This window comes from Erpetoichthys calabaricus, chromosome 17 (assembly GCF_900747795.2).
Source record: "Erpetoichthys calabaricus chromosome 17, fErpCal1.3, whole genome shotgun sequence".
NCBI classification, from domain to species: domain Eukaryota; kingdom Metazoa; phylum Chordata; class Cladistia; order Polypteriformes; family Polypteridae; genus Erpetoichthys; species Erpetoichthys calabaricus.
Window position 1 is genome coordinate 79,486,241 of NC_041410.2, and position 16,257 is coordinate 79,502,497.

At 36.0% G+C, this 16,257-nt stretch overlaps 1 protein-coding gene across 8 annotated transcripts in view; it reads left to right on the top strand.

The window, feature by feature from the left end:
- The window catches only part of pou2f2a (POU class 2 homeobox 2a), a 173,811-nt gene that overhangs the window by 109,624 nt on the left and 47,930 nt on the right, over positions 1–16,257 (top strand). For all 8 annotated transcript variants that reach the window (XM_051920889.1, XM_051920890.1, XM_051920892.1 and 5 more), the window contains exons 2-4: positions 7,065–7,133; positions 8,809–8,843; positions 8,938–8,994. In XM_051920889.1, coding sequence (XP_051776849.1) covers positions 7,065–7,133; positions 8,809–8,843; positions 8,938–8,994 — 161 coding nt within the window. The remainder of the gene's footprint in view (positions 1–7,064; positions 7,134–8,808; positions 8,844–8,937; positions 8,995–16,257) is intronic.

A 16,257-nucleotide genomic window follows, 5' to 3' on the forward strand; every position in this document is an offset into this window, starting at 1 on the left:
TAAAATGCTGACTGTTTATTTTGGTTGAATGAGTTCCTTGTTTTCATTTACTTTGTTCAGCTGGGCAGGTCTTCACCCACTCATCTTCATTTTGCTCACTTATTACAGGCCGTGTATTCTTTGCTTACCTTAACCACTGGTTACCGTTAGGAGTTCTGTTTGTCTTGTTTACTTCGGCTTTGGATTGTGGATTTGTTTTTTGTTTTGTTTGATTTAGGGTCCATCCCTTGCTGTTTTAGTTTTAATGGTACAGTAATGTATAGCTATTTTACTGCTGCTAAACAAATATCCATTAAAGACAGAAACATATAAAATCAGCAGATATGATTTTTATATATATTTATATGCTGGTTGGATTTGTTTTTTGTTTTGTTTGATTTAGGGTCCATCCCTTGCTGTTTTAGTTTTAATGGTACAGTAATGTATAGCTATTTTTCTGCTGCTAAACAAATATCCATTAAAGACAGAAACATATAAAATCAGCAGATATGCTGAACTGGTATATATAATTAATGCCATGTCATATAAACAGATGAGGAAAAAAATCAGGCAGCCCTTAACTGAAAACAAGCTTGTCTTTCATTGCTTTGAGTTCTCTAAAGGTCCAGTTTCACTGGTTTTATGAAACCATATGTCAGCGGTGATGACGGGACGCATGTGTCTTTGTGAGTAAGATATGAAATCAAGTGAAATGAATGAAGTCAAATGGCATGAGGATACAAAGAAAACTAAAGTTTGCAACCTGCTGCCTAGATTAAATTAGTTAGGTGCAAAATGAACTTTCTTTCTTTCCTCACAGTGCAAAGTGACATTTATATATAATAATAAATTATTCTTTATGGATACATCTACTTGCATATAATACTCATTCCTAGTAAAAAATCATCAGAAAGTATTATTAACTGAACTCTACCCTTTCTGGCTGCAGTTGTTGATGCAATGATGTGTAATCTGCAGCCAGAAGTCTGCTAAGTAGTTAAGGTGGCTTCATTTATTTCATTTGTAAATGCTGATTTGGCCAGTATGTTTCCTATACTCCTGTTTGGATCTAGTGAACACAATATTCAAACGTTATCTACGAACAACTAGCTTAATATCTCACTTTCTATGTACACACTTCTGACTGAATGGATTCCAGTTAATGCAGGATTTCAATGTTTTGAATAACAAAGATGCATTTTGGAGAAATAATATTTATTAGTGTGTTAATGGATTGGTATAAGTCAGCTGTATGCCATTTTATATATATTAAAAATATCTCTCTTGCATATTAAAAGAGCATATATATATATATATATATATAAACATTGCAAAAATCTCCACACAACAAGTCATATAAAATTGATTTTGAAAAATTATATTTTCAAAATTGTACCATATGGGAAAAGATCACTTCTGAATAGCTAGTGGGCATCACAGGCTATAAGAAATGCTAGTTCCAGCTCTTCAAGGAAAATCTTGATGTCTTTTCAACAGCTAACCTGATAGTAAAAGCTGTGGCTCATTTTCTTTTCTGCAAGTAAGCTAATAAACTCGATTTCCTATACAGATTTCAAATTAATGCCAAATCAAAATATGTCGGCTTTTTTGATACTATGCAGCAAATCCTGTGTAAAGAGCTGGTAATAGGCATTTTGCCCTAAAGCCAAGGATGCTGTAGAAACAGCAAATAATGTATATATTTGATGATTCTATAACATTGAGCAGAATATAAGTAGGCTTCAAAAAATGAATAGGTGAACACTTTAATTATTTATGTAAATGTTGTTTAATTTACTTTATTTTTAAGACAAAAGATGAATTGAATTCACTTTTGAGTCCTTTACTGTTTCCTTTCTAATTGTCACAATATGTTATACGTTTTAAAGTTCACAATGATAGAACTTGCTCTGAAAAACACTAAATAAAAAAGTACTTGACTGACTCAACCAAACAGACTTTCATATGCTTAAGATTATTTCATTTAAAAATGTTTTCTTCTTTGCTCAGCCCTTTCTTTACAGCCTTTCTTTCCCTAACAAAGTGGTGACCAATATTTTTAGCAATAACAGTGTTTTCATGGTCTCCTTCTACATGATAAGTTCTTTCTTGGAACATGACATGAGTTATAATCGTGAAATAATTTTCTGTTGTGTGCATTCTCCACATTTTTAGATTGTTTCTAACATTGTGTTTACCAAGACTACGCTGTAAATTGCCCTGTCTTGCCGCAGTACATGACTTTTCATCATAACTAAGCCAAACTGTGAAATGGATACTCATTAGCTAAAATACTCATGTTTTTTTAATTCTAATATTCTAATCTACATCCTTTGCATTGAATTCCTTTTCAATGTATTTTATACTATGATTTAACTAAAGGCCATTCCAACTGTGAACATTAAACTTCACAAGTGAACATCTGGGCCTGAATTAAATGCCTTTAAAATCCCAAAGTTATTCCTTGCTTCTTATTGTTACTCAACCTTCTAAATGAAAAGGTTTGTTTTTAATTACAATTGTTTAGCTACCAGAGGTAGAATAAATTGTTAAATAAATAAATAAATGTCTTTTTTTCTGCTAGGTAGATAAGCATTGAATAGTATTTGCTGAAACCACCTTCATTCAGAAATTAAGGTTTAGAGATTTTACATTTTGCTATTCAAATTTAGATGCAGTTGTGATATAAGTAGTTACATTAAAGTGATTAATGTATTATTTTTACTCCACTCAAATACATTATTCTGCCATGTTATAATTTAAAATTTTCATCTATATTTTTGATTTATACAGTTAAACTATGTTACTGCTTTTTAATTCACTCTTTACATTAGTTAAGACTCTTAATTAAACGTAATAAACTGAGGTGCTTATATTATTTTTATTTAAGGATCATTACTGACTGTGTCTTTAATTATTAATGCAATATGATAGCTGTAAATTATGAACAATATAAGATACATTGATTTCAGTTTGGTATATATAGTGTAACTGTACAATCATCCATTTTTTAAGCTGATTTTTCTATTGTAGACTAAATTTATTTGTAAAGGGTGTCTTAAAAATGAATATACATTTCAAATAAAACTGTTAATTCATTTATTTATGATAAAACTGAAACACACATCTCTTGCAGTGTGCCTTATACCTAGCATGTGTTCTTGTACCATAGATAATTGTATTTTTACACACTGGGTTTAATGTGTGACCGTGTGTACTGAGGTAAATTTAACATATTACAGTGGTAAATATAGGGTGGTCCCTATAGATATGGACCACCCTGTACTATGCCAATTTTTATAAACAATCGGTGTGTATACAGTAATCCCTCGCTATATCGCGCTTCGCCTTTCGCGGCTTCACTCTATCGCAGATTTTATATGTAAGCATATTTAAATATATATCGCAGATTTTTTGCTGGTTCGCGGATTTCTGCGGACAATGGGTCTTTTAATTTCTGGTACATGCTTCCTCAGTTGGTTTGCCCAGTTGATTTCATACAAGGGACGCTATTGGCAGATGGCTGAGAAGCTACCCGGCTTACTTTTCTCTCTCTCTTGCGCTGACTTTCTCTGACCCTGACGTAGGGGGATTGAGCAGGGGGGCTGTTCGCACACCTAGACGATACGGACACTCCGTCTAAAAATGCTGAAAGATTATCTTCACGTTGCTACCTTCTGTGCAGCTGTTTTGTGAAGCGACATGCTGCACGGTGCTTTGCATACTTAAAAGCTCGAAGGGCACGTATTGATTTTTGCTTGTTTGTTTTTCTCTCTCTCTCTCTATCTCTCTCTCTGCTCCTGACGGAGGGGGTGTGAGCTGCCGCCTTCAACAGCTTTGTGCCGCGGTGCTTCGCTTACTTAAAAGCCAAACAGCCCTATTGATTTGTTTGCTTTTCTCTATCTCTCTGACATTCTGTGCTCCTGACGAGCACTCCTTTGAAGAGGAAGATATGTTTGCATTCTTTTAATTGTGAGACGGAACTGTCATCTCTGTCTTGTCATGGAGCACAGTTTAAACTTTTGAAAAAGAGACAAATGTCTCTCTACAACCTCCTGTGTTTCTGCGCAAATCTGTGACCCAAGCATGACAATATAAAAATAACCATATAAACATATGGTTTCTACTTCGCGGATTTTCTTATTTCGCGGGTGGCTCTGGAACGCAACCCCCGCGATGGAGGAGGGATTACTGTAAACAGCTTGGAATTTTTAAGTTAATGACATGTTTTAAGTGTTTCATCTATCTATCTATCTATCTATCTATCTATCTATCTATCTATCTATCTATCTATCTATCTATCTATCTATCTATGATATAGTGCCTTATCTATCTATCTATCTATCTATCTATCTATCTATCTATCTATGATATAGTGCCATATCTATCTATCTATCTATCTATCTATCTATCTATCTATCTATCTATCTATCTATCTATCTATCTATCTATCTATCTATCTATCTATCTATGATATAGTGCCATATCTATCTATCTATCTATCTATCTATCTATCTATCTATCTATCTATCTATCTATCTATCTATCTATCTATCTATCTATCTATCTATCTATCTATCTATCTATGATATAGTGCCATATCTATCTATCTATCTATCTATCTATCTATCTATCTATCTATCTATCTATCTATCTATCTATCTATCTATCTATCTATGATATAGTGCCATATCTATCTATCTATCTATCTATCTATCTATCTATCTATCTATCTATCTATCTATCTATCTATCTATCTATCTATCTATCTATGATATAGTGCCATATCTATCTATCTATCTATCTATCTATCTATCTATCTATCTATCTATCTATCTATCTATCTATCTATTATATAGTGTTCTTCAGGTTGGTCTATCTATCTATCTATCTATCTATCTATCTATCTATCTATCTATCTATCTATCTATCTATCTATCTATCTGGAAAAGAAAACATGTCTAATAACAGTAAAAGTCCATGTTTTCACCAACATACTCACCAATCTGCCATCCAGTATCCACTATGCTATACTATAGTGTGCTATACTATGCTATACTAATTAATATTATACTACACATGTGATTAATATGAGTATAAGAATGACAGCTTCATTGTGCATCAGCGAAAAGATAAAGTAATTGAAGTTAAATTTACACAAAAAAAAGTGTGTCTAATATTTTTATTTTTCAGTACGGAACTATTTTCACCAAATTGTCTTTTATGTACTGCAGCAGTTCTCAACCTGTGGGGCGGGCCCCCCTGGGGCGGCACGAAGTAACAAAAAGGGGGGAGCGAAGATGTGAAAAAAAGAAAACAAAACATCTATTGAAACCAAAACAAATTAACTTAAACTACATTCTGAAACTGTACTAGAAAAATAAATATAGAGTTAGATAAATGTCGATAAAAGTTAAGTAGGTATAATAAAATATGCATCTATGATATATCCATCCATCCATTTTCCAACCCGCTGAATCCGAACACAGGGTCACGGGGGTCTGCTGGAGCCAATCCCAGCCAACGCAGGGCACAAGGCAGGAACCAATCCAGGGCAGGGTGCCAACCCACCGTAGTCTATGATATATCATTAATTAAAAAAGAACAAATTGGTATTAATGGGCTCCTTTCAAAAAAACGTTATTGGGGTGTGATTAAAACTGTTATGAAAACTCTGGTCGCAAATACTTAAGGGTTGAGAAACGCTGATGTGCTGCATGTATAGTCGTCTTCAGGGTCATGGAGTATAGTCAGACCAATCTTAAACAGAATGCCTGTCCTTTCCAGGGCACACAGATTAAAATATCCGTGTACATAGATGATTTAGAGTTGACAGTCACCCTAAGCCATCTTTGGAATGGAAGGAAACTAGAGTACCCAGAGAAATACTGGACTATGAGCTGTGAGGCAGCACCCCCGAGTAAAATGTAATTTTCAATTTAAAAAGTTGGTATCTATGTAAACTTAAATTGTTTTTCAGATTTTTTCGTGACAAATAAAGTGGGTTCAGGTAATGGATGGTTATATGCAATGTTTGTTTTATGACCTATCACATCTGAGTGTGAAACTACAGGGCTCTCTGTGGTATGTAAGTACTTTACACAAGCTAGTTTGGCAGCATAATGTCAAAAGCTGGAGTTGTTCTTCCAAACATAAACAAATATTAAGAATATCCACTTTTTACCTTTTCTTGATAGGTCAGATGAAAAACTATCCAATTTTGCTGGTAAAAGCGTAGGTGGTTATATATATATATATATGTGCATAAATATACATAGTTTGTTTGGAATCAATCAGCACAACGCATCTTGAAAGCTATTTAGAGGCATCAAGACAATTCTGAAACAGTAAAAGACTTAACAGCTCATTTGATCAGTTACTCTGGGTAGCAGCAGGCCTGACAGTCTAGTTTCAGTATTATTTAATCACCGGCATCAATAATGTCTCTTGGGTTTTGAGTTCTAAATATTCAACGTGCACACAAAACAGAGGAACATTTGAAACTCTGCTAATTCAACTTTCAGTGATTAGCCAGTTTTGTTGCAGTGTAAATTTAATCATTTGTCAAAAACTTGTAAAGGATAATATAATTACTTAAAAGAAAAAAGTAAACTGTTCTGTACATATACAAGAGTTATAGTTTCATGAACTACTGTTTTGTTTGTGTGGTTTTTCAGTGATGATGATCATTAGGAGGCTTCAACAAAATGCTTTTTGTAGAAATTTCGATACCTGAGTGATAATGTGAGCAAAGAAGGTGCTGACAGCAATCAGCACTTGTCTCTCCATTTTGCTCATGTGTTTGGGTCCATTCTTGTTAGAGATAATGTAGCTAAGGGTTTTGGTGAGATTTTCTGTATAATAATAATATATTTTATTTAATAAATAATAATACATTTTTATATAGCACCTTTCCAGTGATCAATGTGCTTCACAAAAAAATAAAAATGCGTTGTGGGAACTCTACTTTTGGTTTCATGTGTGCAGCTTACCAGCAACATGGAGATGCTTTTCTAATTCTCCTACAGCATTCCTTCTACAACAGCCACTACCTAACACTACATCTTTTTTGCTCTTTTTTCTAGAAATAAGAATGTCAAAGCCTTCAGACATAGAGAAGCCCAGAGCAGACAGCTTACAGCAGGATGGTGGAGGTAGGAATTGTCCATGTGAATGTATTTTTGTTATTAAATATGCTCATCGTCATCCAGAGGTTTTGTGGTCCCTACTCAGGTGAATATTGTAAAACCAATTCTACTTCCATTTAATTCACAGCTAACTTCTCAAAGGATAAATGTCTTGAAAAATTGCAATATGTTGATGAAAATATAATGCTGAATTGTAATGCTTAGCTTTGAACTTGGAACAGTCTAATAAACAGAGCATTACGTATTCAAGTCATTTTTTTTTTTGGTTCTTGTTTTTTAGCTCCAACTTTACCAAGAGCACATCCGTTATTAGAAATGCAAGCAATTTTATACGTGGCCACTCTTTAAGGAAGATGGCACACCGAAAGCACATTGTTTTGGCCAATGATGAGATCTCTAGATCTCTTAGCAGTTTCACCTCACATGTTTCAGACACTACATTCACTGCCTTTGTTTTTTGAAACTAATGATATCTGATTGTATTTTGTGTTCCACCATTTACATGGCTTAGGTGAAAATCTGATTTCCTGCTTGTATATTGGTGAACTTTGATTCGAGATAAGTTAATTTCCTTTTTAAATATGACAGATTCCTTTTCCATTTAATAAAGGGTTTATTCCACTGCATAATTGAAATAGTAGGAAGGATAATCTCTTAAATTGCCCTAGTGGTAAGACCTTCTCATTACTCATACCTATACAAAAAATAGAAAGATAGGAAGAAAGAAATCAGAAGAGCTCATGTACTACTTAGCCAGGGTCCTACACATTCAAAATTTTAATGTTAATTGATCAGACTGGGCTAGTTTACTTTTCTCTGTCCTCCTGGTGCTGGCTTATCATTTTTACTTATTGGCTTTCAAAAAGAGCCAAAGATCCAAAAAGGTGTACAAGATCTCTGCATGTGGACTGGCATTTCAAAGGGTCACATATGTCACGCGCCAGACCAGAAACAATCATAACTGTCTTATTCAAGGATTTCCAAAAACACTCTACTGACCACAAAGATGAATGGGTTCAGTTGGACATGACAAATGTTTTTTCTGGAGAACATGCCAGAGGGCTATCATTCAGATACTGATAAATGACACAACAGTGAATAGCAGCAAGGGTGGGGAGTGGTGCATAGAAGCATTGATCCACCCATAGGTTGTTTTGGGTAAACATGGCCAACTGCAAGAATGTGGAGTCCTTCAAAAGAGAGGGTGGTAGCTGATGTTCATATGCACTGTCAAAGGGAATGCAGAGTGTGTTGAGGGGACATTGGTCATGAAATCCTAGAAATATATAGATTCTTTTGCTTGTCTCATGACACATCAAGAATAATATCAGACAAACTGTTGATCTTTCATTTTGTCTCTGCTTTTTGTACTTTAGCTGCAGTAACTGGACTCAGTATATCTGTAAGAAACAGTGTAAACAACTGGCACCTGATAGCCAGCCGTGAAAAGGGACCACCAATAAAGTGACCAAGAGCTACTAAATAAAATCAGTGTTTAAGAGAACAATAAATGTATTTACATTATATACACACACATAAAATAAAATCTGAAATAAACTGCACTGAACTAGTGGACTGAACCAGCATAAATCTGTACAAAAGTAAACATTAAAATGAGAGAACATGTAGAGGTTTGGAAAAGTCAGTGTAATATGAATAAACTATTATCTCTCTCTTTTAGACACTGAAAGAAATGGTTCAGACTCCAACCATCAGGTAATTTTAATTTTATTTCGCAAAAGCAATTCTAAAGTAATCCTATCTGGCAGTCAGACTGATGTTGTAAAAATGTATTGTCTTGCTTTCACAGGCTCAGACAATGAAAGGAAGTCAATTTCCAGCATCTCCCACAATGCACACCACTAAGGTAAGAGGGTTTATTAAGAGCTCTTTCTTCCCAAGTGGAGTAGTCGGTTACCTTTGAAGCTGCAACTTTGCAGTAAGAGTTGTACGTCGCTTCATGAACCACCCCTGATAAACTAACTCCTAAACCTAAGCTTTATTCACACTGTTTTCAGTGAATGGAATTGCTACATAACAGACTGTTGTACTGTCTTTTTCTAAGAGTGTTTTTAATTGTAGTCTAGGAATGTTTTGTTAAAGGTGCTATGAAATCACTGAATGCTTGATTAGTTACATTCATTCATGTATTCAGCTTCCATAACAACTTTAATTTATACAGTATTATCATGGGGAAGAGACTACACCAGCAACATTAGGCACAGGGCAGAGACCAGCCCTGAATTTGTCTTCATTTTGCTGGAGTGTGATCTTGTCCACTCACCCAACTCATTCATTGTGAGCCAAATGAGTGCTGCCAGGAATTGTTTCTATTAAAATATTTAATTTAGATTGAATTTTATAAAGAGAAACTTCTGAATTTTTGACTTATTGCTTTAAATCAGACCAACATTAAAACCACATCTGTTACTGCGCTCAGAAGTCTCATTTTTCAGTTTCACACTCCTTAACTCAGGCAGTCTATTGGCCACAGTTAAAAATGAATGATGATCGGCCCATGTGTTTTCAAAGTTTAGGTGACCTGCAGAAGTCTGTATAAAAGAACTCTCTGTCACCTGCTGCTTATTTACACAGCTTTTGTGGTTAATTTCAAATTGATTATATTAACCCTGTTACCCAGGCCTATGTGACTCACACGTGACTCACTGTATGAGCCAGGGGGGAAATCCCTTTAACAAGGGATACCACGAAAACAGGATGAAGAGGAGGAGGGGGGAGAGAGAGAGAGAGAGGGGAGGAGATGAAACAGGCAGCAGAAGGGATATAGATTAGAAAACAATCCACAAAACCTGCCATGGATTTTTAAGAGTGCCTTCAGCCCCATCTGACTCTGCTTTTTCTCTTAAAATATTGAAGTTGTAGATCAGGAGGACCAACAATATCACAAAGGGAATGTAGCTATCATTTACAATTTGAGTGGCAAACCATCAGTTTGGAAGAGAAGTAATGACTAAGGATATTGGTCTCCACCGAGCCTTCTTCAAAATAAATATCAGTGAGATGCAGCACAATCAGAATGCTCCAACGATAGAAGGTCCCAACAGAAGAACATTTGTCACAAAAACTCCATCCAGTGATATAGTGATAGTTGAATTGGGCACTAATGCCTTTTGGATTGATGCTTCTCAGATATGAACACATAATAATCAATACAACACTTGACCTGAATCAAAAATGATACGGACAACTGTAGTATCTTAACATGGCATTTCTTCTTTGCAAGTTGTCTGCAAGTCCTCTTTTCAAATAAGAGAAGTTAGGACAGATTTTATGGCAAGTTTTTAAAAAGGATGTTCACCATTTTTCATGAAGGCATTATAGTGTAATGGCTAAGGAATTGGACTTTAAAACCCAAAATTTCTGCTTGAATTCTTACCTCTTGTCCACAGTTTGACCCTGAACAAGTCACTTCACCTGCCTGTGTTCAATTGTAAAAGAAAAAAAATCTATAAATAACTGTCAAAAATCTTGATGTTGTTTTTTTTTTTCCTTTAATAAAGGCATCATCCAAATGTAAAATCATACGGTCTGGTCATTATAACATTTACCAGAACAATCTGTGTAAAATCTATGTTTATAGCAAGTAACTGCTTTGGCATATTTATGACTAAAGTTGTGTCCCTCCATCAGTAACTTGAAGCCCTGAATCAATAGAATATATTGCTTGACAATCAGATAATACTGTATATGGGACTATGTGATAACTGCTTATGACAATGATTATTGAGTTTTGTTGTCTAACTTATATGTTCTAAATACCAAAAGATATTCCATTGTTATTACCAAGACATGTAATATAAGAAATGCTCCAATTAGTATACACAATATTGAAAACGTTAAGGCTTATGTGTGTCATGAAATGCTGTAATACACAGTGAAGTAGATTATGATTTCAAGCTGAGGAAGAATCTCAATGCATCATGCAAATGACGATTAGACGATGGCAGGCCTAATGCAAACTCAATTTTTGATGTAGGCATTGAAATAATAAAATGGCAGAAATATTGATGAGGAGGTTAGTTGGCTGATGCAGCAGAACTGCACTGTTACTATTATGGTTTATTTTATGTTTGTCCAATGTTAAAAAACTATTTATAAGATAAGAAAAAAGCATGTCACAGTTCCCCACGTCAATGGGGTGCAAAACCAGCTAGCAAACTGGTTCAAAGCATTTTTAAACTTTGCTGTCTTAGCAGTTGCTAGATGATATGAGTGTAAGCCATTACACGAGGTAGCGCTGCTGCCTCGCAGTTAGGAGACCCGGGTTCGCTTCCCGGGTCCTCCCTGCGTGGAGTTTGCATGTTCTCCCCGTGTCTGCATGGGTTTCCTCCCACAGTCCAAAGACGTGCTGGTTAGGTGGATTGGCGATTCTAAATTGGCCCTAGTGTGTGCTTGGTGTGTTTGTGTGTGTCCTGCGGTGGGTTGGTTCCTGCCTTGTGCCCTGTGTTGGCTGGGATTGGCTCCAGCAGACCCCTGTGACCCTGTGTTCGGATTCAGCAGGTTGGAAAGTGGATGGATGGATGGATAGTTCTGAAATCAAATTCAATTTCAAATCCAACTCACATCTAAGACTCGGGCCTCATTCTTTTGGGTAAAACTATAGTTTATGCAAAATGGGATATAATCACCCATTCGTGTTTTTTTTTTTTTGCACCTGCGTATTCCATTCACAGGTTCACAATGATTTGGCCCCTACCCCGGCAACATAGTGCACAATACAGAAACTCACTCAAACACAACACACATTCAAGCTTACATATACACTGCTAGTGTCCTACTTCAGTATCTTCACAACCTGACAGAACACAGTGAGAACATTACAGTTTCACATATAACAGATAGGGGTCATACAGTATATGATTTAGGTTATATCATATTTACCTGATGACTGTTTTTTTAAATTTATTTTTTAACTTTTTTATTATATTACAACTGCGCTGGGTTGGCACCCTGCCCGGGATTGGTTCCTGCCTTGTGCCCTGTGTTGGCTGGGATTGGCTCCAGCAGACCCCCGTGACCCTGTGTTTGGATTCAGCGGGTTGGAAAATGGATGGATGGATGGATTATATTACAATTAATAACATGATAAAATATCTCCTTGACAGGTTTAATCTAATCATATTATTTGTTTATTTAGTATTTACTATAAAGCCAACTTTTGTTTAAATTCATTTTGTACATAGTGGCATCTCTGAATTTTGTGCGTGAGCCTTAAATTCTGCTCTGCGTGGAATAAGCTCTGTGTCCCACAGCCCTGAACTGGGTGCTGAATTAAGCAGGTTGGCTAACAAATGGAGGGATGGAAATAATTGGATGAATAATTGTATGGGTAAATATATAACATTGCATACAGTATATTTGTGTTGTCCAAAGAAAACAAACAATCTAGTTAATCACATTATTTCCTTTAAATAATTGCCTTTTCTAGATTTCTTCCAATTAAACTCTTTCACTGCAAGTACCATGAGGTTGTGGTAAAAAGGGCAATTTTTATAAAACAAGAATGACATTCAGAGTCCTTGTCCATTTTCCCTCACGTTGGAACAATTCTGCCCATGTAAGACTTTTATTCCCGTTTTTTAAAAGTGATTTGTTTTATTGTTTTTATAGCTTAACATGCAGTGCCCTCTATAATGTTTGGGACAAAGACACATTTTTCCTTAATGTATCTGTCTGCTCCACAGTTTCAGTTTAAAATTACAAATCAAACAATTCAGATGAGATTAAAGTGCACATTGCAGACTTTAAGGGCATCTGCATTCATTTCGGTCTCACCACTTTTTCTACATGGTTCCCCCGTTTCAGGTCACCATAATGTTTGGGACAATTGGCGTCACAGTTGTTTGTGATTGCTCAGGTGTTCCATTGCTTCATTGGTGCAGGTTTAATATACCTTGGCTTGCTCCTGCAATTTAGAATCTATAGCTGCTATTGTTCATTATAAGGACAACACCTGTGCCAATAAAAGTCAAAGAAGCCATGATGAGACTGGAAAACAAGAATAAACCTATTAGAGACATTGGTAAAACCTGAGGATTACCGAAATCAACTGTCTGGAATATCATTATCATATCATCATGTCCTCACAGGTGGCGCAGTGGTAGTGCTGCTGCTTTGCAGTAAGGAGACTGTGGAAGATTGTGGGTTCGCTTCCCGGTTCCTCCCTGTGTGGACAGCGCTTTGAGTACTGAGAAAAGCGCTATATAAATGTAATGAATGATTATTATCATTTATCATTAAGAAGAAAGAATACACTGTTGAGCGCAGTAATCACAAAGGGACTGGTAGGCCAACGAAGACCTCCACAGCTGATGACAGATGAATCCTCATTTTGATAAAGAAAAAGCCCAAAACGCCAGAAATAGATCAGAAACAGTCTCCAGGAGGCAGATGTGGATGTGTCAGCAGAAGAAGACTTCATGAACAGAAATACAGCGGCCACACTGCAAGATGCAAACCACTAGTTAGCCACCAAAGCAGGATGGACAGATTACAATTTGTGAAAAAAAGTACAGAAAGGAGCCTGCAGAATTCTGGAAAAAGGTCTTCTGGACAGAAGAGATAAAGATGAACCTGCATCAGAGTGATGGCAAGAGAGCAAAGTGTGCAGACGAATTGGAGCTGCCCAAGATCCAAAGCAAATCACCTTATCTGGTGTTTGGGGGTGTTATGGTTTGGGCATGTATGGCTTCCACAGGTAATGGCACACGTCTCTTCAGTGATGATGAGACTTCTGACGGCACTTGCACAATGAATTCTGAGGTACATAGAAACATGTTATTTGCTCAAGTTCCAGTAAATGTCTCAAAACCCATTGATGAGATCCTCAGCACCTGGTGATGTCTATGAATTACAGACTTCAAGCAGCCTTTGCATACAAACGATATGCAACAAAGTCCTAAATATGACTGCTTTAAAAGAACTGCCATTGCTGTGTACCAAGTATAATGGTGCCCTGAAATGGGGGAACCAGACAGAGAAAGTGCTATTATTTCAACATGATGTAACTGAAATGTATGCAAATACCCTTAAATAACCATACATAACCTCTGGGGGTCTTTTCTGCCCACTGCTATCAGACAATTCAGTGCTTCCTCTTGGGGTACTCGTTACATTAATTTTTGAAATACCATTTTGAAATAACTGCACAATATACATTTATTTCTATATTTATGTATTTATTTTTATTTACATATCAATCGATTGATTGGCTGTATTATTTGTCCTGTGAGTCTTTATCCTTGTTTTTATGCTTCTGCTGCTGTATATACAGTATGTGAATTTCCCCTAGGGATTAATAAAGTCTATCTAATCTAAATGAAAGTCTGAAACATGCACTTTAATCACAATTAAAAATCTGAATTGCTTGATTTGTAATTTTAAACTGTGCAGCAGATGTGTAAATCAAAGAAAAATGTGTCTTTCTCCCAAACATTATGGAGGACACAGTATGTGTTTTTGAATTTAAATGTTTTCCGGTTATATTTGTTAGGTGTATGAGCCTGTATTCAGTGGCTAATCCTATGCAAGGTTAAATTGAATTGAAATTAATGGAATCAAATAAACAGTAAACAGTGGCAGAAAGTTATAAGTGAACAATGTAATTATAGCAAAGCTTCAGCTTTTTTATGTATTACCTTGTATAGTTAGCTCAATCATAAAGAACTTGATATAATAATGTAGAATGTCTTCCACAAAAGAATAATGAAATAATACCTTAGAAAACTTCACAAAAAACAGAAACAGGAGCTGTTTCAGTATTAGTGTGTGTGTTTACTCATCTGACAACATGTTATTTTCCTTATAAAATGACTGAAAAATGCTGATTAGATTGATTTTACAAGTACAGCCGCAACAAAATATAGACTCGGAATGTGAGCGAAAAGTGAAACCAGATGTTATCAGCTGATGAGCTCAAGGTAAAAAAAAAAGACACATGTATATTAAGCCATGTTACTTATGAAACATACTTAATTTCTGGGATTTTCACCACACAGTGACAAGTGTTTCAATGAAATTGGGAGACATCTTTCTCCAATTAAATGAGAAAGCTAAATTTGAACACCTGGCATGAGCAAAACGTATAAGAGTGACGTCAATCAAATCCCTTGGTCTTATAGTGGAATATCCTTCATGGTTGTCTATACTGTCCTAGCCCTTCACAGTTTGATATGTTTAAGTTTTGATCATACTTAGGAAGGGCGGCACGGTGGTGCAGTGCCTCGCAGTAAGGTGACCCGGGTTCACTTCCCGGGTCCTCCCTGCGTGGAGTTTGCATGTTCTCCCCGTGTCTGCGTGGGTTTCCTCCCACAGTCCAAAGACATGCAGGTTAGGTGGATTGGCGATTCTAAATTGTCCCTGGTGTGTTTGTGTGTGTCCTGCGGTGGGTTGGCACCCTGCCCGGGATTGGTTCCTGCCTTGTGCCCTGTGCTGACTGGGATTGGCTCCAGCAGACCCCCTTGACCCTGTGTTCAGATTCAGCAGGTTGGAAAATGGATGAATGGATACTTAGGAAGCGTTTACATTTACTGTTGTTTTTTTTATGATGTTATCTTCTTTATTCTACAGTTTTCACTAGTTCGTCTTTACTTTCATCTCCCTGGTCTTTCAGAGCAATGTCAGTGTAGATAGGACATTTCTACTCCTTGACAACGTACTTCAGTATTTTTACAAGACAGAAAACAAGACTTATAATGTAATTAGGAACAGATATACATAATACTGAATATATGTCATTTTATCTAGTAGATGTGTGTTGGTATGTTATATTTCAGCCTCTCTGTTCTGAACTCACATGATGTACAGTAGTCCAGAATTTTAAACACAATGGACCCAGAAAAGCACACATGGAAAAATGAATGGATAGTGAGATGGTTAGTTTTAAAACTTTGATCCACAAAAAGTTTTAAAAAATCTTTTTATTTATGGACATCTGAAAGAGTAGAGTACTGTATATCCCAGCAGTATTGGATGAAAGGCAAAAACCAGCATTGAATGTGATGCCTGTCCATTATAAGGCTTATTCGTTCTCCAAGTTCATACCTGTCCAATCTAGAGTCACCATTTAACCATATCATGCACACCTTTGAAATGTGGAAAGAAATCCATT